The sequence below is a fragment of the Amphiprion ocellaris genome, chromosome 21, assembly GCF_022539595.1.
Source record: "Amphiprion ocellaris isolate individual 3 ecotype Okinawa chromosome 21, ASM2253959v1, whole genome shotgun sequence".
NCBI lineage: Eukaryota > Metazoa > Chordata > Actinopteri > Pomacentridae > Amphiprion > Amphiprion ocellaris.
Window position 1 is genome coordinate 7,810,477 of NC_072786.1, and position 26,331 is coordinate 7,836,807.

The 26,331-nt window shown below is 40.2% G+C and overlaps 1 protein-coding gene across 1 annotated transcript in view; it reads right to left on the reverse strand.

Annotated features, from left to right (window-relative positions):
* Positions 1-4,752, reverse strand: part of pdzrn4 (PDZ domain containing ring finger 4) — a 44,335-nt gene extending 39,583 nt beyond the window's left edge. The window contains exon 1 of the mRNA XM_023288316.3: positions 4,355-4,752. Within this exon, the coding sequence (XP_023144084.2) occupies positions 4,355-4,423 (69 nt within the window). The 5' untranslated portion in view covers positions 4,424-4,752. The remainder of the gene's footprint in view (positions 1-4,354) is intronic.
* Between the last annotated feature and the right edge of the window lie 21,579 nt (positions 4,753-26,331).

A 26,331-nucleotide genomic window follows, 5' to 3' on the forward strand; every position in this document is an offset into this window, starting at 1 on the left:
TTGAACTTTCATAGCTGATTGAGCAGATATTACAAGTTGTATGACAAAAACAAAAACATTACTAGATAACTTACACTAATAGAGTTCTGGATTGTCTTCAATAGTTCCTGAGATATAGCCGTTTAAACCTCAAATTTCAATGCACAGAAAAAAAAAAAGCGAAAACGTGGATCAATGGGCATTTTTTTCCTAAAAATGGGATTTTGGAAATCCTCAAGCTGAAATTTTATTGATTTCTCTATAAATATCTATATTTTATGTATTTTTTCAGAATTGAACTTGTGCGGATCTAAACCACAGTTCCAAGACTCTCCACTCAGATAATCCTCAATAGAACTCATGGGTGAATCCTGTCATTCCAAAGATGGCAGCTGTATGACATGTCACTGACCAATCGTCTGCTTTGGAACAGTTGAACGAAACCTTATTTTTGGGGAAATTATCAAAACTTTTTAAGCATTATTCTTCTGATTTGACTGGTGATTCTATATATTCCAGGTGACAACTAAAAATGTGGTTATTGCTCTTATTCCATTCATTTAGACAGGACCTTGGTTTCATTAGCCCAAAACAACTGCCTGGGAATGCTACCAAGATGGCTGCCAAGTGGCGAGACTTTTGTAAGCCTTTACCTCAACCCCGACAACTATCTCATTAAGGTCGCAGTCAAAATATCAGTTCTTGAATTGACAAGTTTCTGTCCCTTCCAACTAAATCACACTGTTAAATGTCTCATTTCCAGCCAGAAATCACATTGTTAAGGCCCACTGCCCGTAACACAAGGAAGAAATAGACATAACACCACAGCATCTAGACAAATGTTCACATTAAGCACCAATCCACTAACACTATGCACCTGTTCCAGCTCTGCTTTAGCTACATTATCAGCATCCTTTGGTTTTTTTCACTAGTATAATGAGCAGGTGGCGTCCTATTGTGTAGCACTGTTGGAAGTGAAACAGGACAGAAACACATTTAAAATCTGTAGTGTTGTGTGCGTGTGCCAAAGTAAAATGAGAGAGGGGAGAAACAGATTGCTGAGAGGGAGACGGTCGGAGGGAGAGAGGAGACTAATGAAGGTTACAGAGAAGGAGAAAGTATGAAAAAGCAAGCAGGAGAAATGAGTCTGGAATGATAAAAGGAAGAAGAGACAGTGGGATTGTTGAGGAGTCTCTCTGGATTTGCAGAATCCCCTCAGCCTCCAGTTTTGGGACACACTGACACATTTACTGCCTGGTGAGCCCTCTTTCTTTCTCTTTCTCTCTTTTTCCTTCCCTTTCTCCACTTTCTTTCACACTGTTAATGAGAACTGTAGGTGTCCGCCGATTGTCACATACACACCACACAGTGTTTAGTAGTAACACACACACATGCGCACAATATTCTTGGACATCTGCCAGGACACCTACAGTGTGATGCGGAAATAGGAGGAAACCATAAGGGTCATTTTTGTGTAAGTTCTAGCCAATCTCTATGCAAACGCCGTACTTTATGCTGCATCTGTTGCAGTGTTAGGCCAAGTGAAAACTGCCTGAGGTCTTTTTTTGGTGTCATATGCAGAAATTGCAATTTAATGCACATTGTAATTCTAGAATCTGAGCTAAAAAATAAAGTTGGAAATGCTGGGAGACACATTTATTCGCTGTCTTGCTGAGAGTTAGATGAACTGGTAAATGCACATATGGAATCTGCAGCCAGTCAGCCAAGGAAGCTAAACTCTAATCTTTATGCTATGCAAAACTAGCCCTTATTTACCATGCAGTGAATGTAATTTGATCGATTGAAAGTGGTAGTAAATACACATTTGCCAAGCTAAACAGTGGTATAGAAAAGAAGATTGGGCTCTTTTCCACTGCAGAAACTTGAAGGCTGTTTTAGCACAACTTGAACCATTGTGCATGTTCTGACAGCAAGAATAGCCCTTGTAGAACCTATTTTGTAGCCATTTTATTGTGAAAAGTTGCTGTATGGAACTCAGCGCTGATTGGCTAAACCTGGAGAGTAAAATTCATCATATAGGCTAACATAACAAACCCTACGTTGTTGTTTTTCCTTCACAGAACTGGAGTTAAATTCAATAACTACTGTTTGTCATTGTTGTGCCACACAACGAACCAAAAAACAATCTTATATCTGTGCAGTGATAAAATGCAGCTAGCAGTTTTTGGCTAAGTTAGCATATACAAATAGAAACACAGGGAAACAGCTAAACAATGAATTTCCATTATTACAATGCAGCTTTTGTACAAATCGAACAAAGATAACGTGTTACTGTGATACTGTTAGCCAAATTGCGCTAGCTTTGGACAAAGTTAGGCTAGCCAGTTCTTTGTTTACTGTCTCCACGCTAAGCTAAGCTAACCAGCCACTAGCTTTTACTACATTTGTACAAAATGAACGTGATATCAGACACTTATTAGCACTTAAAGAATCCTGAATAGAAATCTATGGGAGAATTTATTAATGCTAAAGATGACAGTTGAACATCCCATGGGGGAAACAAATATGAAATTAGGGCAAAATTACCAAACTTTGTAGTTTTGGATCAGATTTGCCTGAAATAATTGCTCAGAAGCACTAACAAGATTGCTGCCAACTGATGAAACTTGCCAATTCCCTGTTTACAGTCTGTCTCTATGCTAAGCTAAGCTAAGCTAAGCTAAGCTAAGCTAAGCAGCGATTAGTTCTGACTACATTTTACAAGATAGACATAAGAGTGGTATCAACCTTCTCACCTAACTTTTGGCAAGAAAGTGAATGGATATTTCCTAAGATATAAAAACGATTCCTTTAAACAATAGTAGCATTATAATTTCTTTGGCCACATCCTTTTAATGCATCTTTAAATAGCTAATCGGTGTTAAATTACCAATGTGTTCACATATTGCTTGAGCGTTTGTTTTGGAGGAATGACCTCTTAGATTTTCTTTTAATCGACATGGCTAATTTTCTTGCAATCCACCCAGGCAGACAATACAGACATCCACCGTCTCATTAAGGCATGGGGGCATTTAGTCTGAGGGCATAATTAAGCTTGAGACTGCAGCACTGTGAATAAGGTTCATAAAAACGGCATCTAGCAGCAATTGAAGGTTATGGCAGTGATAATATTTTTGAGAGCCTCTAACACCACAACTGGCTACCTTGTTACCATTGAACGTAATTTTCATCAAGTAACATTCTTGCTGCCTTTACTACTAAACAGAATCTGAGTTTTAAAAATGTACACACACAATCTGACCCTTTGGATGATACTACATGATAACGATGTATTGTACATTCTAAACTAACCTGTACCCAGCTGTATTGTTCAGCGTCATTAAGCCATATCCAGTTTCACCGCTGTCTGTAACAGTGTAAGCTACTAAATGATGAATGAATTCAGGCTTGCTGTTTGAATGTACTGTAGTCAACAACAGCAAACCACGTGTTTTCCCACAATCAGCTCCATACAGAACCATACTTCTGCCATAAAACCACGTAACTGTTCACTGCATGTTCATCTAATTGCATACTTGTATTTAAAGTGCTGTTAAAAACACCAGCGACAGTCTCTAGAAAAAGAGAGAAGAAACGTGACATTTTTCACAATGTGTTTTTACAAAGATTTGCACTTGCTGACACTTCCTATCTAATCAATGCATTCCAACCAAGCCCAGTACAACATGACAAGTTATTCATTCACCATATTTTACTGCTCATTTTTGGAGACAATATGAGAATATGTGGTTGTAGCACAATTAATACTTATTTGTGTGTTTTTAAGGCTTTAGTATACTGGAATTTTTTTTAAAAAGTCAACAAAGTCATTGAACACATCAATGAAAATGGGATGTTTTGTACAAAAACATCATAAAAAAACAGCCAAGGAGGATTTTTACATGACAGCAGCGATAGAAAAGAAAATGTTGGGTGAGAGAAGTCCACTTGTGACAAACAACACAAAGGAAAAACAGCAGAACACATTTGCCGGTTGTCCTTTGAACTGTATTGCCTCTGCACAGTCACAGGCGAAAGGAGATGTGATGAATTCCCCCGGAGCAGCGCAGGAAGAAGAAGAGCTGAACTTGTTCTCACATCTCCTGCTACTGAGGAGAAATAACTAGCTGCACTCACTTTGATGGAGAGACGAACACACACTCACACACTCTGGCTTTCTGCCTGGCTGCTTGGAAGTAACTCTTTTTTTTTTAGTTCATTTCTCCCTACTAGTTTTCCCTGCGTTTCCGACTCAACCTCGCACACTTTTGCCTTCATTCGGTGGAAAATCCAATTCAGTCCTGCCCAATTTCACACCATGGCCATCACCACTGTTGTTGCTAAGTTTCAACAAAACCATCCAAGTCTCTCTTACCTGTGCAATCTCATACAGCAGTTTGTAGTGTTCCTCCCGTTTCTGCAAGGTGCACAAATTGCAGCCCATTCTAGTTGTCAGGGAAACCGTGCCGAGAGCCCGCTGGAGTGTGTGCGCTGTCTGCCGTGGATGTGAGCTTCCCCCCGGGGCCAAACACACTTGGGCTCTTCTTCCTTGGCTCCCCCACACCTCTCTCTCATCCGAGTATCCTCAGAGATCCCCCTCTGTCGCTCTGAGCACACGTGTTTCACTGTTTTAGCAGGAGACTGTGGAACCTTCAGTGTGGTGTGTGTCTGTCAGTTACTAGATGAGTCAAACCCTCTTTGCCTGTCACTCCTTTCCCCCCCGACTCTCGCTTGCATGCCTACATACACTCTCTTCCCTCCACCTCCTCTCTCAGTGTGAGCGCACTCTTGTTTCTGCACACACTTTTGCCTCATAGAGACACACCTCCTCCTGTGGCAGGCTGCCTCACACATGCCTGCTCCTACTCCAGCTCATGAATAGACGCCACCGTCATTGGCTGTTGGAGGGAAGGGGCTGGGAGAAGAGGGAGGGGACTGGGCTTATCTTGGGAAGATTCAGTATCTGAGCATCAGTGTGGTTGCGTGCGAGCGAAGTGAAGGACGTGCAGCTCCTGAGGGGTGTTTGTACGCCCAAGAGTCACCCCAAATCCTTGCGTTTCAATGCAAAAATCCAATCAAACATGAGTTAAAATGCCATCCCTGCACTCCATCAAGTTCCTGAGAGGGCTATTTGTCAGTGCACACATTTAACAACTGGATTTGGCATGGGAATCAATCTCATTTGGATTCAGTCAGATAGCTCTTTGCACTTAGCACAATGCTTGGAGGAGTGGTGTTTAGTGGCCGCCATAGATTTACAGTCAGAGGGCGTTAGTCACCAAACAGATGCTCCCTCTCTCTCTGCCGGCAGTTAGACAAGGGCACCGGACTGCGCTGACACACAGGAAGAAACACAGACTCGTATTGATTGGCTTCAAATTAGCTTCCAGCCCAACTGGCCCATCTCTACGGGGGTGATGGTGACAGAAAAAGGGGGAGAGAAGGGAAGAGAGAGGATGGAAAGAGGAGGACATGAAGAGGACGGAAGAGTCAGAGATGTCGCGAAGATAAATTGAAAGAGCGGTGATGGCATTAGAGCTGTCTCCTGGAAATTATGGTTATATGCGGCTGATTTACAACAGCAAATATGTTTGAGAGATGCTTTCATCAATGTGACAAAATGTTATCAATCTTATCTGGTGAATCACGAAATGCTGATCCTGCACATATCCGCGCTAACAACGTGCTGTGTTTAATTAGTTTTCCTGCAATGTTTGCTGTTACAATGCAATATCCGCTTGTAGCAACGAAAGCATGATCATGTCGTGGTTATTTCTAAGCACCTGTAGCATTTGGTGAAAGAAAAAGTTCATTTCTTTGCAGACAGGTAGTGAGAACTGCAGAAAGTTGTTAGTCCCGGGCAAGAAATAGCTTAGAAGTCAACTTTTGCACAAGCCAGACAAGATGCATTGTGTATGGATATGCTGTACTGTTAGCCATGAGGCTGCATCCATGAGGTTTTCCTGTGCCATCTTTGTTGTTGTTTGTATGCAACATCATCGCCTCTGTTACTGCAGGACTCCAGACTGTGCATCCCAGTCTTTTAATGTATTCTTGTACATATAGTCTGGTGTAACGGTTTGTATTTCTTGTGTACTTTCACTTAGCAAATGTTAAAGCAAATTATTAAAGTAATTCTGATTTAGATGTGCTGGTAGACAGATTTGGTACCTTTAGACAGAACAAGCTAACTCACTCCTATTTTTTGTGCTAAGCAAAGCTACATATTGACATGAAAGTTATACTGATCTTTTCTTTTAGTTTCCGGTAAGGATGTGAATAAGCATATTTCCCCAACTGTATTTGTTTTTGTTTAAAGTTATAAAAATATGTCCTTCGGAAAATATCAAAAAAAGTGAATTTTATAAACATTTATCCAAAACCACAGCCTTTTCTAATCTGAACTAAAACTCCAATCCATCATATGGTCAGGTCATGCCCATCATCTACCGCCATATTCAAGCACGTAGAGTGTAAATTACTGTGCCGTGCTAATGTTGCTAATCAGCAATAAAAACACAGAGTATGGCAGATGGTGATTGGCTTGGCATTAGTTTTACAGGCTTGTAATCATAAACCAAAATATTGAACGGTTTCAAACTTTGACTATAGGATTGCATGAGATGAAAAAGGAAGGAAAACGTGAATGTCTGTGCTGAAATTCATGTCAATCCATCTAATAATTGTAAAGACATTTCACTCAAAAACACAATTGTTAATCTTAAGCCCTAGCATAAAACCAATGGGATTCCCAAAGTTTGTAGTCATTCTCTGAAAACTTTAAATGTCTACACCAAATTTAATGCAAATGAATCCAACAGTTATTGAGATATTTTGATCTAGACTCCAGATTTGGACAGACCTACAGGTATTGCCATCCTTAGCCAGTAACACTGATAAAAATCCAGGCTTTGTTTCGTTTCCTTAGACATGACTACAAATGTTTCTTGTTGTTTGTGCTCAGATTAAAAAAAAATATATCTGAGAAAGAACAAGTAACAAAATATACCCACATGGGGAGACTATACTATAAAAACATATCCTGTCTGGAGAGAAATTCAGTGAACAGTTTGCAAGGACAGCCTTCATCATCCCAGTATGTTTGGGTCATTCTGTCTTTACAAGAGGCCAGAACAGTTCATGCTGTAACACAATTTATTTTGCAATGAAATGCATAAATTGCACTGGGTGACAGTGTAAAATATGTTGTGGCAAAAGCTGCCTTCCAGTCAGGAGACAGATGCACCGTGTCTGCATGACGAATAGCCGTCACTGTTAAGACTATGAGCAGAGAGCACAGATGTGTCATCCTCCTCATCACCAGTCATGCAGGTACAGGGACCATAGTGGTTCAGTCAAGTGCGTCGGAGCAGATCCAGATACAACCCTCCAGATAACACTTAACCCTTTCCCTCTCCGACCACTCCTGTCCCATCCTGATGAGGTCACCGCTGCCTCCGCTGACCTCTGAAGGTGACTTCTCAGGGTGACATCAGCAACTATTGAACTTTCAGATTCCTTGCTTGATTATTCTCAACCGTCTGTTCCTTCAGCTCTTCTTTCAGTGTCTCCTACACTCTTTCAGTGCTGATGTTTGCAGTCTGGGATTACTAATATTACCAGACTCTGGATAAATTGCCACTCTGACCATCCTTAAGCTCGGATTTGCTGACGAACACATACAGCTTGAAAGCGAATACGTGTGTCTAAAAAGTCCACACATACAATCACAAAGTCACACACACATGTACACTACTCTAAGCAAAGAGGGGCTTTCTCAGCATCAAGTAATGATCACATTCAAGGTTTGTAAGAGGGCAGTGCATGGCTCTCTGTACTTCAACAGGATGAGTATATTAAGGTTTGTTCATTGAGAGATAGAAAAGGAACTTTAATGGACAAAACTCCAATTAACAAAAGTTCCTTTCGAAAGAAGGCTGTTTAATCATGGCCTCAGAGGATGACTTTAAACTACTTCTCAGGAAGGAAAGCATTGTCCAAATGCTTGGTGTGGGCTGAGATATCAGAATTTTGGGATTTATGGTGGAAAAGAAGTATATATGCAAGGAGACAAACGAGTCAGAATAACCCGGCAGTGCATCAAATCCGGAGTGAAACACGGTGGTTGGAAGAACCAAATTTGAGGGTGTTTTGCTACTCTGGAGTTGCACCAAATCAACCAAGAAGTTGCACTCCATTCTAAGAAAACATGCTACACCCTTTGGTTTGCATCTTTGTGGAGAAGGATTCATGCTGCAGCAGGATAATGAGCCTTAATGTGCTTTGAAGCTGTCCAAGGACAACAGAGGACCTGACTTCAACCACACAGAACAAAGGCAAGCAGTCCAATGTTGCAAGGAACTTTTTCTTAACAGTGTCAGATCATACTGGGATAACACAGGATACCAGGTTTTGCAGAAACTTGAAGTGCCTATGACTGCTGAAGTGCTAGCATTAGAGCAAAAGGGCGACATTCCAATAAGATATTCTGAAATTCATGTGCATTTTTTAGGTACCAAAGCTTTCACTCAAGTCACTGATTATCATTTGCAATAGTACTCAAAACAAATTCAAAATAGAAGTATCTTCATTGGTGGTCTCAGACTTTTCTGAAAAGCTTGAACATTTCTGTCTTGTTTTCACCAAAACTAAAGTAAATCTGAAATGCCGGACATAAGAAGGTGACATCATGATTAAGGTCATTTATAGCCCCTCATTTTTATTGTTCACATCACCCCACTTTTCATCATCTCTACCATTCCTCTCCCCCTCCATTTCATCATCCTGTATTATTGCCCTCACGTAAAAGAGAGGCCGGACAGATGTCTGCCACGTATAAAACCGAAAAGACCTGTATAACTTTATACATGCGGAATGTGAAACCAAGGGATGAGAAATTACATTGGGTCTCTTGCAGCTTTTCACAAACAAATTGTGCCTTCATCTTTGATGTCTGGACTGGCAATCCAGTCGCAGGAGTGGTGTCATAGCTGTAAGGTTGCATGCTCAATAAATTCCTTGACAGGTAGTTAACTTTAGAGGTTGGGGAGGGCTGAGGTAGCTTCAAGCAGCTGTACTGGCCATTTTATATTTTATGGTGAAGTCCGTCGCTGGGATCTGACAGTCAGTCAAAGGTTAACCAAAAATAGCTTTGCTGCAGAGGGAAAGTGTTGCACTTCAAAGGAAGCCGGTAACAGCACATTAGCATAATGTCCTATATGGCTGTGATTGAAAGAAAATGGGCCACTTTCGTACATACCTCTCTGAACATAGAAACTTTTTTAGATAAGCACTGAACCATTTCAGCACTGAATTTCCATGAAGAAACTCTTGAGTTCTTAGATGCAGCAGGTAATGACAGCTGCGAGAATCCTTTGCTGAGATGTTCAAAGGCTACACTATCCTTGACGAAAGACAGAAAAGTGCACCATGGGTAGCGAGCAGATCTAATCAAGAACAGTGATCACGCCTGCTCAAATCCTGCCCTACAGAATACCAACAAACTGCCATTAAATAAGTTACCAGAGCAAACTTTCCTCTCTCCTTCTCCCACAAAGTTGTGTTGAAGCACATCATTGTAGACACACAACGGAGACATCGCAGAGGCTCGTCTTTAATGCTAGGCAGACACAAAACACCTCCAGGACTCGTAAATCTTGGTTTTATGATGATCTGAGAGTGTCCTTCATGCAATGTCATCTACGAGTCTTTAGTATGGCAGTTTTGATGTTCAAAACAACATCTGACTTTGTTTTTGGAGTTGAAAACAGAGCTGTGAGCAGAAAACACGCTAATAGTTTCTGATTTAAGCCCTAAATTAGCAAATACATTCCTATGATTGACAGCATTATGTGTCCAGTTTGTTGGTTCGTTACAGGACTTGGTTCATTCAGTTCTCATCCACAAAGTTTGCTTTTAGAGTGACTTTTAAATGTCACGGCATGTATGGAAAGATCAATAGAAAACAGCAGCGTTTCTGCTGGCGTAGACAGCTGGGCGTCTCAGAGCCAATGGCGTGAGAAGAGCCTCAGGGCGACCCACACACAGCTCTCAATAGCCATAACCCATACATTATTTAACACTCTGAACCATTCATCTAGGTAAAAACACAATTAGAGTGCTACTTACATGCATGGAGTTAAAGGCCAAGGGGAAATAATGGTACATGATGGTAATTAATTGAAAAGTGGCGTCCTTTTCTGTTTTTTTTTTTTTTTGTTCTAGTAATTACATTGTAACTATTCATTATTGTCTAATTACTTTGTAGGAGGCCAACGTTCAGATCCAATCCTCATAATGACTATTGCTCCTCCATTCATTGTCTCCTGATCCTGATTGAAGCAAAATGACTGACTGTGTAAAAAAACACAGAGTGACTCCAGTCATTTAATTATCAAATTATGAGCATAGTTATAAGAAACAAAAGGCAGCCAGTGCACAAAAGTAGGAAAAAGACAAAACAGCTATACTGGCATCTATTCAGTGAAACACAGAGGGACCTTTTGTTCATAATTTGCAGACTGCCAGTTGGACAAAAATCTTTCACTTGTGAGTTGTTGTAGAAACAGAGTGTTTTAAAGTCCAATCTTAGTTATATCCGCTTTGAGCTGCTGGGCAAATTCACACATATACACAACCAGACAGTGTTTTATAAGAAAGCCATTCAGACTTTGGTGTGAACACACCAAACAACCATTGAAAGAAGTCAAATCACTGTCTTCTTTTACACTGCTCTGTTGAACAAAGCCATTTCGAAAAGCGAATGGCAGCATTTCAAGATCCCTTTTGGACCACAATGAACAGACATCCAGACGCTGCCTGGTTAAGTTGACTATTCAATATATAACAACAACTTTGAAACCACAAAAGCAGCATGACCAGGGGGAATATGAGACCACGACAGCCTCTTTACTCGATAAGCCAGCAGCCAAACTGGCGTCTGACCAGCTGACCTCACACCACGTTAGCCATGCAGGGTCAAGTAGCTCGCAAGGGTGGAGATGTCCTCAGGCACTGGGACACAGGTTCAGGTTCCCTTCAGCAGGTTTGTTGTGATTACTGAGCAGCACATTCGCAAATCTATCTATGCTAATGAAGATGAATGATTTAATATGGTTTGGTGCAGGTCAATGTTTTCACTTATCCAGTAAAATATTGCAACATATGCTCAATGATTTGCCATAAACATTCAAACAGATATATGATTCCTGACTTTTGTGATCTGCTGCCTCTTGCTGCAGCACCACCAGAAGGTTAACGGTTTAGCTGAGAACTATCTTGGAAACGACTGAATAGATTGCCTTGAAATTTGGTACACACATGCATGTTCTCCTTAGGATGAATTCCGGTGATCCCTTCGCTTTGCATGCAAACATTTTGACCATCATCGGGTCAAAATTGCAGCTCTTGTAATGCAAAACCAAAAACAGTCTTAGCAGTTTTATGTTATGCACAGTGCTAATTACTCCTGGTGGAGTTATGTGACGATCGGCGTTGGTTTGTCCGTCTGTTTGTCTGTCCGTTTGCAACATTAGTGAAAAATGGAATTACGGATTTGAATGAAATTTTCAGGGATGGTCCGAAATGACACACAGAGCAACTGATTAGATTTTGGCAGTGATGCGGCTTATAGTATGGATCCACGGATTTGTTAAACATTTCCAAGACAGTGGCACGGCATCCTGTAACTATGACAACAAGTGAACACTACATCGGCTGCCTGCTGACAAACACATGACTGCAATCCTACTACAAATTGACCGCTGTGGACTTCTTCATCAGAAATGACACAAGGAACAATTGATTAAATTGTGGGGGTGTTTCTGAGTCCCATCAATTCCTGCCACCCGCTACATATTTAGGTCACGCGATTCGGTATCCGTACATAACGTACACATGCATAACACACGCCTGTGCTCAGCTCAAGATCATGCTGTTTGTACATTTAAATGTCAGCATTTTATGTTGTTGATTTCTGATCATCAATAACTAATAAACAAATGCTGAATTTCTGACAATGCTACATGGAGGAATGAACAGCTTGAATTGTCACATTTTCTTCTGTCGAAATCATACAACGACTGAGCAGCCTTGGTGGAGTATGGCGCTCTCTGAGTGCTTTTCTTGTTCACACGTCACGTCTCGTGCTAACAACTTAAGCTTTGTTAGGGAATATCTGAGGGTGCTTCAAAACGTTCTTGGCCCCAGCAGAAAATGTCACAGGGGGAAGATAGTTCTTGCATTATTTTTCAACATAATCTTCTTTAACTTCAAGCATTTGTCCATCAATGTTGAAGTTTTGCTATCCTTTCACAGACAAAGGTCACGTCATCAGCCTCCAAATACTCAACAGCATGTATGACCTCATCAATCTAAAAATGACGACCACACAAGTTGGATTTCAGGTTGGGAAATAAAAGTTAGACAGTGCAGGTCAGGTGAGTAAGGTGCATGGAGAAACAGTTCAAAGCCACATTTGACTGCTTATTGACAGTGATATAAAGCTTAATAGTTGACAATTATGCCCCTAAATGGCAGTTACACTCCTTTTTTCCCAAGTAAGGCTGATAATTGTTTAAAGTACCCTTGTAGTAAAAATGACACCTCCTAAGTATGAGCATGTTAGCACTGTCATTTTAAGCGAGCTAAAATACAAGGTCCTTTGTGTTTAAGTGCAGCCTCAGAGAGCTGCTAGCTTGTCTGTAGCCTTTTGGTCTTCCTGCATTTGCTCATTCATACTCTAGTTGTCTTCATTCCCAACAAGAGCATATGTACATATATTCTAACTTAATATATTGTGATCTCATGCAATTATTTGATCACAGCATCTAAACCAACTGGAGCTCATCTGCTGCACAGCTGAGTTTCAGGTTTCGCCCTGATCAACGTGTGTGTGCGAGTATAAAGGAGGCAGAGAGGTGGAGATACATTACTATCTGTGCTGTAGCCTTGGGGTATAAACATACACAGATACCCCCTGTGTGTGCACACACCACATTTGCAGTGGAGTGCCGCTGGGCTCTGGGCCTGACCCTGTTGTGTTAACCCAATAGCATAGGTCCAATAAAACTGATTAGAGAAGTCTTCCCCTGCTGCTCCCAGGCCCTGCTGCTGGACTAATGGCACAAGCGGGCCCCTTAAACTTTCTACAACATCTGTGCCAGTATTGAACCGTGAGGATGGATGGAGCACCAGGGCTAAGAGAGCGCCACTGGCGACCCGAGGGAGGGAGGAAGGAGGACACAGAAGACGGATAGACAGAAATATAGAGATAGATTGGCTGCCAGATAAACACAGCAGAAAGGGAGCAAATAGATCAATAGATACTTTAGAGTCGCTCATTCTATTGACATCCTAGTTTTTGTTTCTCCTTCTGAATGCTGTGCACATCATCCTCTTGTGCACTTCATGCTGCAGAGTGCAGGAAGGCCAAGCCAGCTGTTCCTCCATTGTCCAGGTGCTTAACAGGATTACGGAAGGGCAGAAGGCCAGATCCTCCTCACATATACACATGCAGCCACTTCCATACACAGACTTGACCTAAAACTTCAAAGGCAGATTGGGAAGCACAAGGACGCATCATCCCTGGGCTTTACGGATAAGGACTGGAGCCATGCTTGGCCAAGCATGCAGATACCGTGTTACAGGGTTACTCAATATTACACGAAGGGTGTAAATAAACAGAAGAAATGCATCTCTGTGAAATGTGTACATTGCAGTGTTGTAGCTCTTCAATATTTAGCTTTTTCATTGTCCTTTTTTCAGTTTTGACACATCTTGCTTCCTTAATTATTAACATTAAGAACAGAAAACCACTATCATATGTGCAAAAATGGACATTAAATCATGTTTTACTGGAAAAAAGTCATTAATTGAAACCCTAATAAACTTCCCAAACTGTGCAATTTTGTGCTTTACCGCACACTGCTCATGATCTCCAGTCAGATCTCTTGTGTTTGCCTCTGACATGAATGTACGAAACCCTTTTCATAGCCTTTCCCATTTCTTTTTTGTTAGCCTGGGAGTTTTGTCTGTCTGGAGCTCTTTTGATCCACATCTCTTGTTCAGTTTGGGCTTGAAAAGATCCTTCATTAACTCTTCATTTTGGCAAAGGTTGAAAACATCAAACCTCTGTTTTCAATGAGGTTTACAACGTGGAATAGCAGCTGAAGAGATGAGGTATTGATTTCCAGAAATGTGTCAAATTATGAGGGTTTATTATAATATATAGTGAAATAGGTGAAGTGTTTAATTTTGCCAACCAAGACCTTGAGTAACCTGTTATGCAAAAATAACTGTAAGTAGCTTTCCATAATTATGTTAATGCTATTAATCATTTCCGTGCCTGGAGGGCACTAGATCTCTTTTTTTAAAATACTTTTTAAGATCTCACCCTCACTGCCTCCCACTCCACTGCTTTTTACATCTTCCACATGCACATCCTCCCTCGCCAGAGCGCAGCCCTTTTCGATTTTTATCAGCGTGCCGGCTGGGTTTAAAAGGGCTTCCCTGTTGTGAATTAATGTGGCCCTAATCTGGCTCCCCACACACGGCGATAAAGCGGTGTAAGAGACGGAGCATGTTCGGTCAGAGGACACCAGATTAGTCATACGCCACTGAGCTCGAAGTGGGGTCCACGATGTCGTGTGCCGTGTCACTTCCTGCTTCCAGCTGCTGGTGCCCCCGTTTTCCCCTCGTCTAATCCTGACTGCAGGACAAGCTTCTGCCTGTCAGGAAGATAAGCAAGTGGCCATTGTCTCCTGATCCGCCTTATGCCTGTATATTAAGGTGCTGCTTATGTGTCAATGTGCCAACCTGAGGTGTGGTAAGAACAGAAAGGCAGTGGGAACAATGCCTCCATCTGGATGGAGGAAGCACAAAAAAGGACACATGTTGAGATGACATCCCTCACAGTGGTGCAGTTTTTTCTAATAACTATAAACCAGAAGGACAGCAAAAATCTCCTCCTGTGCTCATTCACCGGCACACGCATTTTTGTTGTTGACATCAATTCCTTTACAAGGCTGGAGAAGCATTCATTGAGTTTACATCTTGGCATGCGCTACGTTGCATCCGTAACAACGGGGGCCCCAAGACCATGTAGTGAATAAGCACACTGTATTGATTTGGGGCTTTGGGTGTAGCGGGCTAACTGGCAGCGGTTGGCCTTACAGTCAATATGCTCAATAAGGTGCAGATTGTAGAACATACAGTAATTTGGCAAATCCCAGGGAACACAGATCTACAGCGAGTGAATCTATAGAGCAGGTCAGTGGGGGATGTCTGCAACACAAATATAGATGTCTATTCTTTAATCACAGAGTGACTTGCAACCAATGGTGTTCACAGTTTTGGTGTGACAGTCATTAAAACCTTGCAGCTTAATATAACTGTGAAGCCTCAACATATACAGTTGAATGCAATGCTATGCCTGACAAACCCATTTCATTGTGTTCCTTTATTTTTTATTCAGATCCACATTAGCTGCAACCTTTTCATGTGATGACAGTAAAAAAATAGTATAAAAAATTTCCGTCCACTGACGGCCTGGAACCTACACGTCCTCTTTTAAGTCATGTTTAGCTGCATGAGGTTATAGCGACAGGCCTTCAGGATGCAAACCTCTAATCTTTTGTATACCGTGTGTAAGATAAATTCATAACATGCATGAAAAGAGAAGTCAAAACAGGTTTAATGGATGTTTATTTTCTAGATTTCTACTTCAAATGCACAGAAATACTAATTAAATCTTATGCAATTGTTCCCCAAGGTAAAAGTGAGGTTATGCTATAATGGATAGAAGCCTTTCAGATGAGTCTAAGTTGTCGCTTCTCTCTCCATCATGATTAATAAATTCACCGGATAAACAAATCTAAGCAGAATTGCATTACATTGGATTGATATCCAATCTTTCTCAGTGCATTTTATTTTATTTGGTTATATCCGCTGGAGGCTTGAAGGACGTCTTGCTTCTACAAATGATATTTAATGCTCACAGATATTTTGAGACAGACTGTTTTTTGTCTTCAACATGATCTACACACAAATAAATGTGACTGACTGCTTGATTGACTGGGCATGCCTTTAGCACCATGCTGGTCTCAATCTTCGTCCAAAGTGACCAATAAAAAAATTTACAGTCCCCCCGATGACCGTATAAACAGAGAAAACGATGGCTTTACGAGAAGAAGATGACCCATCACAGTCAAACTGAACACTTTCATTTTTACAATATACAGTATTTACTTGAACCCCAAAAAACAAACAAAAAAACATCATAAAAGTCCAAAATTGCTAACATAAAACATCAACAGCAAGAGGTTTACTTACATTCTTGTGATAAAAGGCACTATTTTAAAGATTTTATATGATGCATGATGGAAAAACTTAAATTCACGGAAAAAAATGCGAAAAGCATGATTTCCGAATGGTCAGTTTTTCATAGAACAGTGTGAAACAGCTGTTTTGCAGTGACATATAGGTCATTTCATGGATTACAGACTGATGCTGTGCAGTTCAAAGCAGCCTGGACACAGACGGCTTGGAACGTACACAAAGCTCCAACACCAGCTCTGTTATGACCCCAGAGGTCAAAGGGATGGAAGGATCAGATGGCCTCAGTCTTTACGATGCTAATGAGGACTGTGGAAGAAACCCTTTTTCACTAGTACACGGCGACACACACACACACACACACACATCTTTCTAATGCTATCTGAATCACGATCTTACATTGATGACGTCCACTCACTGGCCTTTAACCTCATTTAAACCTCAAACCTGAACCTAACTAGAATACCTCTTCAAAGGAGGGAAATTTTCCACCTAAGCAACACTCCAAGCGCTTTACAGTCTGTTAGTCATTCACCCACCCACACAGCAGAGCAAGGGTTTCTGCAACTTCAAACCACACCTGCCCATACAATGATTTTAGAAACATCACGCCAAGAAGAAGAACAGCAAAATGCATCAGCTAATCTTTGCATAATATCTGGTTTGCCGGCTTGGGGATGTATACTCACAGATATAGTTAGCCAAGTTACCAGCTGGTAGTGGATGGACAGTTAGTGTCTATTGGAGAGGCAACTTCTCCCGTTAAATGCTAAGTCAATAGAAATGTACTTGATACTGTAATCTGGGAAATTCACTTCTTGTGATCAGAGCGCTGGGATACATTTAATAATAATTGCTAATTAAACAGAAGTTAGGCCTTTCAGATAGGCAAGTTTGGGGTGTAGCTGGCTTGATTTGCCTATCTGGTCTGGTGATTGTCAGACCGTTTGGACAAGACGGACCAGGATTTTATTGTTATTCAGTTGTGTTCTTTTTATATCACTATTTTCATGTGTTACTGGAGTAAGAAATACACTCTACACAGAGTTTTGCTCATTATTAGCTTGCTTTATTTAGTTTTCAGTTCACTGTAATTGGAATGTTTTTCTCAGACTCTCAAGGGATTTAAATGTTCAGTTTTGGTAATCAAATGTTTATTTACTTAACCATCTTCAACTTAATGTATATTCTGTTTTTTTTTTTCCATCCTCATTGACTAGTGAACCGACATGTCAGTGCATTCATGTTTACGCCACATGGCATTTTGTTCACAATTACATTTCCTTTTTCCTTAATTAAAACAAAGCAAAATAAACTTGCCCGCTAGCTCTCCAATAGCCATTTAGCAAACTCTGTGCTTGTTGGTTTAGCCCATTTGCTAAAAGGACAATGCATTAACTATTCATTCAAAGGATATATTTGCACTATTGACTTCTCAATAACTGCATGGCCTCATATGGGAAATGTTCTCTCATGGGAACAGTTACTTCACAGTAGCTTTCTCTATTTTGGACTCTGCGGTTCTCCATCTCCACAAAGGTCAGCAACACTGACACACACTGATCCAACACTGATGGTTGCTAATTAGTCGGCAGCACAAATTTGCTGGTTGGAGTTCACCAAAGTTTGTCTCGACACGAAAAATTTGCACCACGGCCCTCAGGATTAATCCTCTGATTGCAGCAATTACACTAGAATGAACTGAATTCGCAGTGAAGCATTTGAAATCTGCTTTCTGCCAATCAGGCCCGGTCTGAACACTGGTCCTCACAAGGATAGCAATGTAAGAGCACCCAAACACAGGATGTTTACAGCTCTCCTTTACCTTATAAAATAACTTGTTTTTCTAATCCAGCAGCAGCCTTGTCAGTTGTTTATGATCCAATATCAAGCCTTTTTTTTTACAACCACCCTGGACAGAGAAAAAGCACAGAAGGTCAGAGTGTAGGTTTTTATTGGTACATACCAACAGTAAAAGTCATAATGCTGTCAGAAGCGTTTTACAGCACTTTCACTGCTTGTTAAAGACAAATGAGACTGTCAGCTATGATTGGACTTCATGAATTAACACATATAACCTGCGTGTGCAATTTGTGCCATATGTTTATCAAATCAGTCTCATTTATAAACTAGCAGGGTGCTGAGGATGAAGAGACGAACATTTTTTTCCGCCTCCCTTTCTTGACATCATGCCGTGGTCGTCATAGCAACCATGCAATATGACAGAGCTGATGACAGAGGAGCGCTAAGCGGAGATCTGTCACTGAAATAGCCTCGCATGGCGCAGCCACGCTATAATGATGTGTGTACCTGTGGATGTGTGTGCGAATCAACACACATGTCATTACTTCTTCTTCTGCTGTGTCCACAGAAAAGCCAGATGATTTTTGGTTTGATTTGACCTGGGAGTTCGGTTCTCTCCACAAAAATGACAAAGGAGAGATGTCAAGTGTGTTTGGCCAGAGTGTCGTGTATTGATGGCAGACAAAAACGAATAAGGTTTTTCGGTTTGGGTGCACTTGACTGAGAGTCAAGGTTGGAGGGGTAAATGTAACCTGCAGAAAGACTGCAACAATAAAGCCCTTCTGCCAAAGAGTTTGTAAAAAATACTGAAAATGATTCAGTAGCTAGCAAGAGGTTGTGTTTGGCAGTAAAAGTTCACAGAAATATAATGGATGAAGCATTTCTGTTCCGATGAATTTAGTGAGTATTTATTTGATGCTTTAGAATGTTGTTCATGTCTCTGGTTCAAAATAATCACCTCTTTCTGTCAAGACCTGGTGAAAATCTAGGTTTTTACCTCGTCCATATGGTATTTTTATGTATGCTGGAAGACATATCTTGAGCAAAATAAGTCACAGCGGAACATTTCAACCTTGAAACTGCAATGTGCTGTTGACAGTCTGCAGCCAACTAGGGTTTCTAACATAACAAACCTAATTCCAAGACTTGCAGTGTGGAGCTTTCTGTATCTACAATTCTTCTTCAAAATCTGTTTCAGGTTCTAACATGTATGGCTGAATTTGTCCAATGCACAAATTGCCATTGTGGAATGTAAAGAGCAGAGCTGTTGATGAGCTGGTGTGTTTGAGTTGCAGTGAGTGGAGACAGCAGCTGGGACTTCAACGCTCTTTACATTTTTTTTTTCCAATATTTTATTTTCATTTTTTTTAACAAAAAACACAGAACAAAAAGAAAAAAGCAACAAAACAAAACGAACAAAACAAGGCTCAGACGAAACCAGACGGACATTAACAAAAACATAAATTTACAGAGACGACAAATGATCCACAAATGGTTTCCAGTAGTTTGTAAAAGTGTTCTTTGAGTCATTTGAGTCATGACGAAGTCTTTCCATTTGTATTACAGACAACATGTCAGTGACCCACAGGCGGAATGAAGGCGCCACAGGAGACTTCCATTCCTTTAGAATTAACTTCTTTGCAACAATCAGACCCAGTTCTAATGGCTGCCGCATTGTAGCGGGAATAGTTTTTGTAGTTTGTGTGCAGCCTAGAACAGCAAGTCCTGCGTCAGGCTTAATGGGTGTTTTATATGCTTTAGAATAAAAATCAAATATCTTACACCAGAGACCTGCTAACGAGGGACAGGACCAAAAAGCATGAGATAAAGTACTTTCTGACACATTGCACCTGTCACACACCGGGGAGACTGCTCTTTACATTTTAACTGTAACCTTATGTGTAGATTCACATCTAAGCCATTTCTAGGCAGGAACAGATTCATTTCCATCCCAAAAAACTTCTAAATGTATAGTGTTGATACACAGAGACAGGATGTGGTGGCTTTTTGTAGAGGGACTTTTAATTTGACTTTTGATTTGGGTCTTTTGCACACTCAGAAAAGCACCAGATTTTTTCTCTGCATGTCCTGTTGACTTACTACAAAACTAGGCTGCAGTTGTGTTTTCTCTTTGTCGCAGTTTGTCCTCTCTGCAGGTACTTTTGGCTCCGAAGCCACATGTTTCTGGTCTGTGGTTTCTGGCCTCAACAACCTCCCCAGTGTTTGTTGTTCTCAGATGTACTGCTATTTGATTTTAAAAGCCTTTCCCTTTTCCCTTACCCCAACCAGGTGAGTCAGATGACTGCCCCTTCCTAGCCGGGTTCTGCCACAAGGTTTCTTCCTGTTGAGAGTTTCTTCCTTCCACTTTGTTGGGTTTCTTTCCATGTTATATTATTATAAAGGGGTTCACATTACATTGTGAAGTGCCCTCAAATGACTTATGTTGTGAATTGGTGCTCCGTAAAGCAAAAAATTTCTTTGAATTGTCTTTGTTAATGGAGAATGTTTTTTTTTGTTATGTGGAACAGACGATCAGAAGACTAAACCCTCTGAGAAAACATGAATAAGCTGTTAGGATTTGACACTAGAGATGAAAAATAGTAGATAAAGTTCAATTTATTTGCTAATTTAGCAATAAAACTGACTTACAGTAATATTAGCTTGTCAGTGGAAGACTGGGCCCAATGGTTTATTTGTTACACTTCATTTACTGTTAGTCAGATTTTATAAACCACAGCAAATGACCCCAATCCTCAAACAAAACACAATGACAGCATCAGATCATGTGTTTAACAAGGTTTGTCAGTTAAATCTGCACCCCTCCTGTTATGAAGAAGCACTTTCTTTGTTGACCTTTAGTTGTCAATTCATCAGAAGAGAGCGTGAGGGCATGTTGGGGTCACCCTGAGTCCCAGTGAGGGGCTCCTCTTCGGTCAACAAGATCAAAACGCTTAAGAGGTGTAATCTCATGAGAGGGGAGATGTTTGAGTGGATTCCTGATGCCACAAGGTCAGCGAAGTGTCAGAGTTCATCAGGCTCCACTCGACCTTCGTTGTTTCTGTTCAGATTACGCTTGAGAGGAAGAGTTCTGAGGTTGGGGTAAAGCTAAAATGGTAAGTAGCTCCTGGTCTGATTTCACAGCTCTCTTCAGACTCTCGGGGTTATTGCTGTATTTTTCAAACAACTCTACCGTGTTCGATCGAGAGTGGTGCAATGCAGTGATTTTTTTGTTTTGTTTCTCGACAGTTCACACCTCTACAAGTGTGCTGCAAACACATCCAGACATGTCAGACATCAGTATGTGTGTGTAAGGGAGAATCTGAACCAGCACAGACTCACTTCTTCCCAGTCATTCTAGATACTACCACATACTGCTTTTTGATTGACGTTAATTCTCATTATTCTCACATCAGAAGAGAATAAGTCTCCATTTGTGTTAGGAACATGATGCAAACAGTTAAAATAACAGATTTGACAAGAGCTGGTTGTTTCCACCACAAATATCACCAAGTATCTGTGCTGTTCGTGTAGTGACTTGATGTAAGAGTCTGTGTTTCCATTTTATTATAATTTTAGGACTCACAGCATCCATGAGTCTCTTCAAGTGCTGCAGTGGCAAGCAAGACCACTCGAAGCTTTTAGAGCATGAGGGATAAAAACACGAAGCATCTAATCATGCCAAACATAGTTACAGCTTGATGCAATGGCCTTAATGACAGAGTATTAGATGCTTTTATTAGGCCGGGTTTATGATAAGGTCATTTTGTTTCATCTAAACCGCTTTCGCCTGTGTTTTTTTTTACCATTTTCCAGCCCAACTGCCTGTCTATTTCTTGCTCTCACCGTTTTTAAGAAACTTTACAGCGCATAAAGAGAAAGAATAGCCACGATGAAACTGATTGAAGAGCAGTTAATTAGAAGTGATAGTGTGTGACACGCACCCCGAGGCGTCATATGATATGACAGCAAAAATAATTGAAAACCTCCAAAACCATCGCTCTGGATTAAATATTAACTCATATTCATTGTGACCTGAACACTACAGCTGTAACCAGATCACAGTGGTTTGTAAAAGCAGTAATGTGATCCTGTTGCCTAAAGGTATAGTGCACCCAAGGAACAAAAATTAAAAATGGACTAGATTTTAAATGCATCTATTTGATATATTACAGAGCTGTGCAGGCAGCGAAGAATGTGCTAAAAGTACATGGAGTGCAAACATTTCAGTTTACGTCAGAGTGGCAAAACGAGGTACGTGTGGTGAGTCTGTCTATATGTAGGAGACTCTACAGGTGCAACTAATCAGTGATCAAGGGCTTGATTACACACACATGAAGCCTCTTACCAGCAGGTCAGGTCACAGCAAACACATTAGAGTAACAGAATTCCATAGCATTAACACATTTCCATACACTAATTTATATACACTATCGTTCAAAAGTTTGGGGTCACTCATAAATGTACTTATTTGTGAAAGAAAGGCAATTTTTTTTCAATGAAGATAACATGAAATTAATTAGAAACACAGTCTAGACATTGTTGATGTGGTAAATGACTATTCTAGCTGGAAACAGATGATTTTTAATGGAATATCTCCATAGAGGTACAGAGGAACATTTCCAGCAACCATCACTCCTGTGTTCTAATGCTACATTGTGTTAGCTAATGGTGCTGAAAGGCTAATTGATGATTAGAAAACCCTTGTGCAATTATGTTAGCACATGGATGAAAGTGTGAGTTTTCATGGAAAACATGAAATTGTCCGGGTGAGCCCAAACTTTTGAACAGTAGTGTATAAATGTGTATATGTTACACTGGGACCCACTGGTGTAGAAATACAATAAAATAGTCACAGAAAGCAGCTCATATCTAAGTCTTTATTCACGGTAAAATATTTTTGCTGCAATTGCTTTGGAGACAGAAAACCAAATCTGAAAATGAACCTGCAAAATGTCAAAAAATCCCAACAGCCAACTTAAGATCAGATCCCTCTAATGTTTGTTCACTGATTCTGAACCTCCTTTGCTTCCCTACATGCTGGATGCCACATGGAGTACATGCAAAAATGGTAGACAAGATTCCTCGAGGTGCATGTGATCATTTTTTTTGTGTTTGAATTCCATCTTCTTGTCCCAAAGCTGATAAAAGCATTGATGTTTTTACAGTTTGAACTTATGGAAAGAAGGACGGAGGGACTATTTCCATTTCATGTTGCTTTATACTTTCACTTCACTATATTTTTTGACAGCTTTCGTTACTTTTAAGATGAAGATTTATTCACAATGGATTCCATATTTGCTTTTAGAATACAACACATTGTTTATAGGTTAAAGCAGTAGTTTCCAACCTTTTTAGCCTCTGACATCTTACAAACAGCGCTGTTTGGTGTGAGTTACATTTCAGATGTCTTTGAGTTGTTAAAAGCTCCACACAATCTCTAAAGTCCAAAAACTGAAAACAGATTTGCATATGAGAAATGTGTTTTCTCTTTTCACCATTAGATATCTGATGACCCCTCAGATTTATCTGCTGTCTTTGTTTATAAAACCGTATATGTAGTAGTTAAACTAGCTCCATCATCTACAATCATATCAGTCAGAAGAACTGATCCAGTACTTTTACTTTAAAATTTTAACTACGTTTTCCTATTTACTGAAGCAGACTTTTTCATACAGGATTTCACTGAGTATTTCTCCATCATTATGTTGTTAATTTTAGGATTTGAGCACATCATTTATTTCATAACACAAATTATGGTGGGTGGAAAATTTTCATGAATGAATATGCTGGTGTGTCTCCCAAACATTCCTTGCTTTTGTGAATTATTGTTTTGCCTAAAACCCATGCCTAAGCCACTATAATTAATATTTTGATATTAACAATGGATCATATCATTATATGCTTCATTTGTAGGGTTAAACCCACAGAGAATTATCTCCGTTCTCTTCAGCTTTACAAAGTTTACTTGTTATTTCTGTCTTGGCCACCCTTGTGTTTTATAGCTGCACCAAGCTGCTTTGTTTTTTGTTTTTTGTAGAACAAGCTCTAAAAATCTACTTGGAGGCAGTGAGGAAGGAAGGAACTCAAAAGTAAAATGTAATTTTATTGCGTCTTTTTGTTAACACGCAACTTGTTTGCAGACAACAAAGTATTTTATTAAACAGAGATAATTAGCTGACCAGATCGTCTCATAAAAATCAATCTGAATCAAACAGATGGCAGCATGAGGCGTTCAATATGCAGAAATGAGTTGATGAGTCCTCAGTCAACTGTTCAAAGTTAGTTTTGCCCAAAAGCTGAGGACCTTATCTTGGGTCTGTTTATTAAAAGCCATATGCTGCTGCACTAAACACTAAACTGCAACACCAAGATAGTTTAAATCACATCTGATGTCATGACTGTGAATATGTCTACATAAGCTGTGATTTTCATTTCCTCAAAATTACACCTCTTAGCACACATTTAGAATTTCCAGCCCCAATCTACATATGTAATTAATGGCTCAAATTCAATGAAAAATAATCACACTATTTTCTCTATGACAGTATATAGTTATCACACCCTTTGTTCCATGCTGCTGGCTGGAATAGCAACGTACTCTGGCATTAAAAACTCTAATTTAGAAGGTTATTTGATGTGCTTCACAACTTTACTGACCACTATTGTTCATATTATAGCCTGCATAAATGCTACAGAGTCCGTGGGTGGGATGTATGGAGGCTATAAAAGGAGTGAAATGAATTGCAGAAGAAGAGAGAAAGAGAAGAGGCATAAAAAGTAGAGTAGAAAAAGGCGTAAAAATGAAGAGAGAGTGGAAGAAAGTGAAGGGGTAAAGGGTGAGTCATGAAAAAAACATTGATCATATACTGGGTTGTGCTTGGCCTGCTTTATGCGAGACAAATGGTAGCATAGTGTCAGTATCCAGAGCAGTATATATATGGCGTGTCTCCACGTCTATCTGGGCCTGTCATGCTCTCCTGCTTCCAATGCATGACAATTATCCTGCTCCAGACTGTGCAGACAATAAAAAACAAGGCTCCATGAAATGACACTCTGCCAGCGTTTTAGCGCAAAAACTTCAGCTGTCAACAAGTACTCTGTGCCCGCAAAACTTGTAGTGATTCCTGCTATTTCCTGGTAATTTAGTGTTTGAGCGACTGTAAGGAATGGGAACCGTCCATTATCCGTGTGCATTTTATCCCTTCATCAGTCAAAACAACATAACAGCTGCTATACTTTGTGGTGTTACAGGGAAGATTTTTGCATTCATAATACGCCAGACGTCCTGCAGCTGAAAAAGTGATTTTAAATTTCAAACAGTTTTCTTCTTGCAGTGAGAAAAAGGCGCAGCACCAAGTGTTTTGCGGAGCGTCTTCAGCCAAATGAATGCATTCAACCGACGTATCAAAACAGATGTAAATGAAACAGTACTCAGGAAAAAAAAAAAGCAATCAGAAACACTAAAAACGACCTGCAAATCAACAGTCAGTGTTAGGACGAATGCCTGTGAGATTGGATATTTCTCTGTACAGTGAACCAATAAGCCAAATAATCAAGGTGTAAACCATCAATTTGGAAAGCCTCAACAAAGAATATAGGACATGCACACTTTTTATGGGAGGGAGTAATCCTTATGAACGTTAACCAGTGCAATAAGAGAGAGGATATACAGCGCCATGAAAAGGTAGTTGCCTCCTGCTCAAATTCTTTATTTTCCTCACTTTAATGTTTAAAATCATCAAACAAATGTAAATTTCAGACAAAGATAATCCCAGTAAACACAAAATGCAGTTTTTAAATGATGATTTTATTTACTAAGGGAAAAAAAACTATTCAAAGTTACCTGGTCCTGTGTCAAAAAGTAATTGCCCTAATACGCTAATAAGCAGCAACAACTGAAATCAAATGTTTTCTGTAACTGGCAATGAGTCTGTCACATCTCTGTGGGCATATTTTGACCCACTCTTCTTTGCAGAATTGTTTTAATTCAGCAACACCTGAGGGTTTTCGAGCATGAACGGCCTTTTTAAGGTCATGCCACAACATTTCAATCGGATTCAACTCCGGACTTTGACTAGGCCGTTCCAAAACCTTCATTAAATTTTTTTAATGCCTTTCAGAAGTCGACTTGCTGGTGTGTTCTGGATCGTTGTTCTGCTGCAGAACCCAAGTGCGCTTTAGCTTGAGGTCACAAACTGATGGCCGAACATTCTCCTT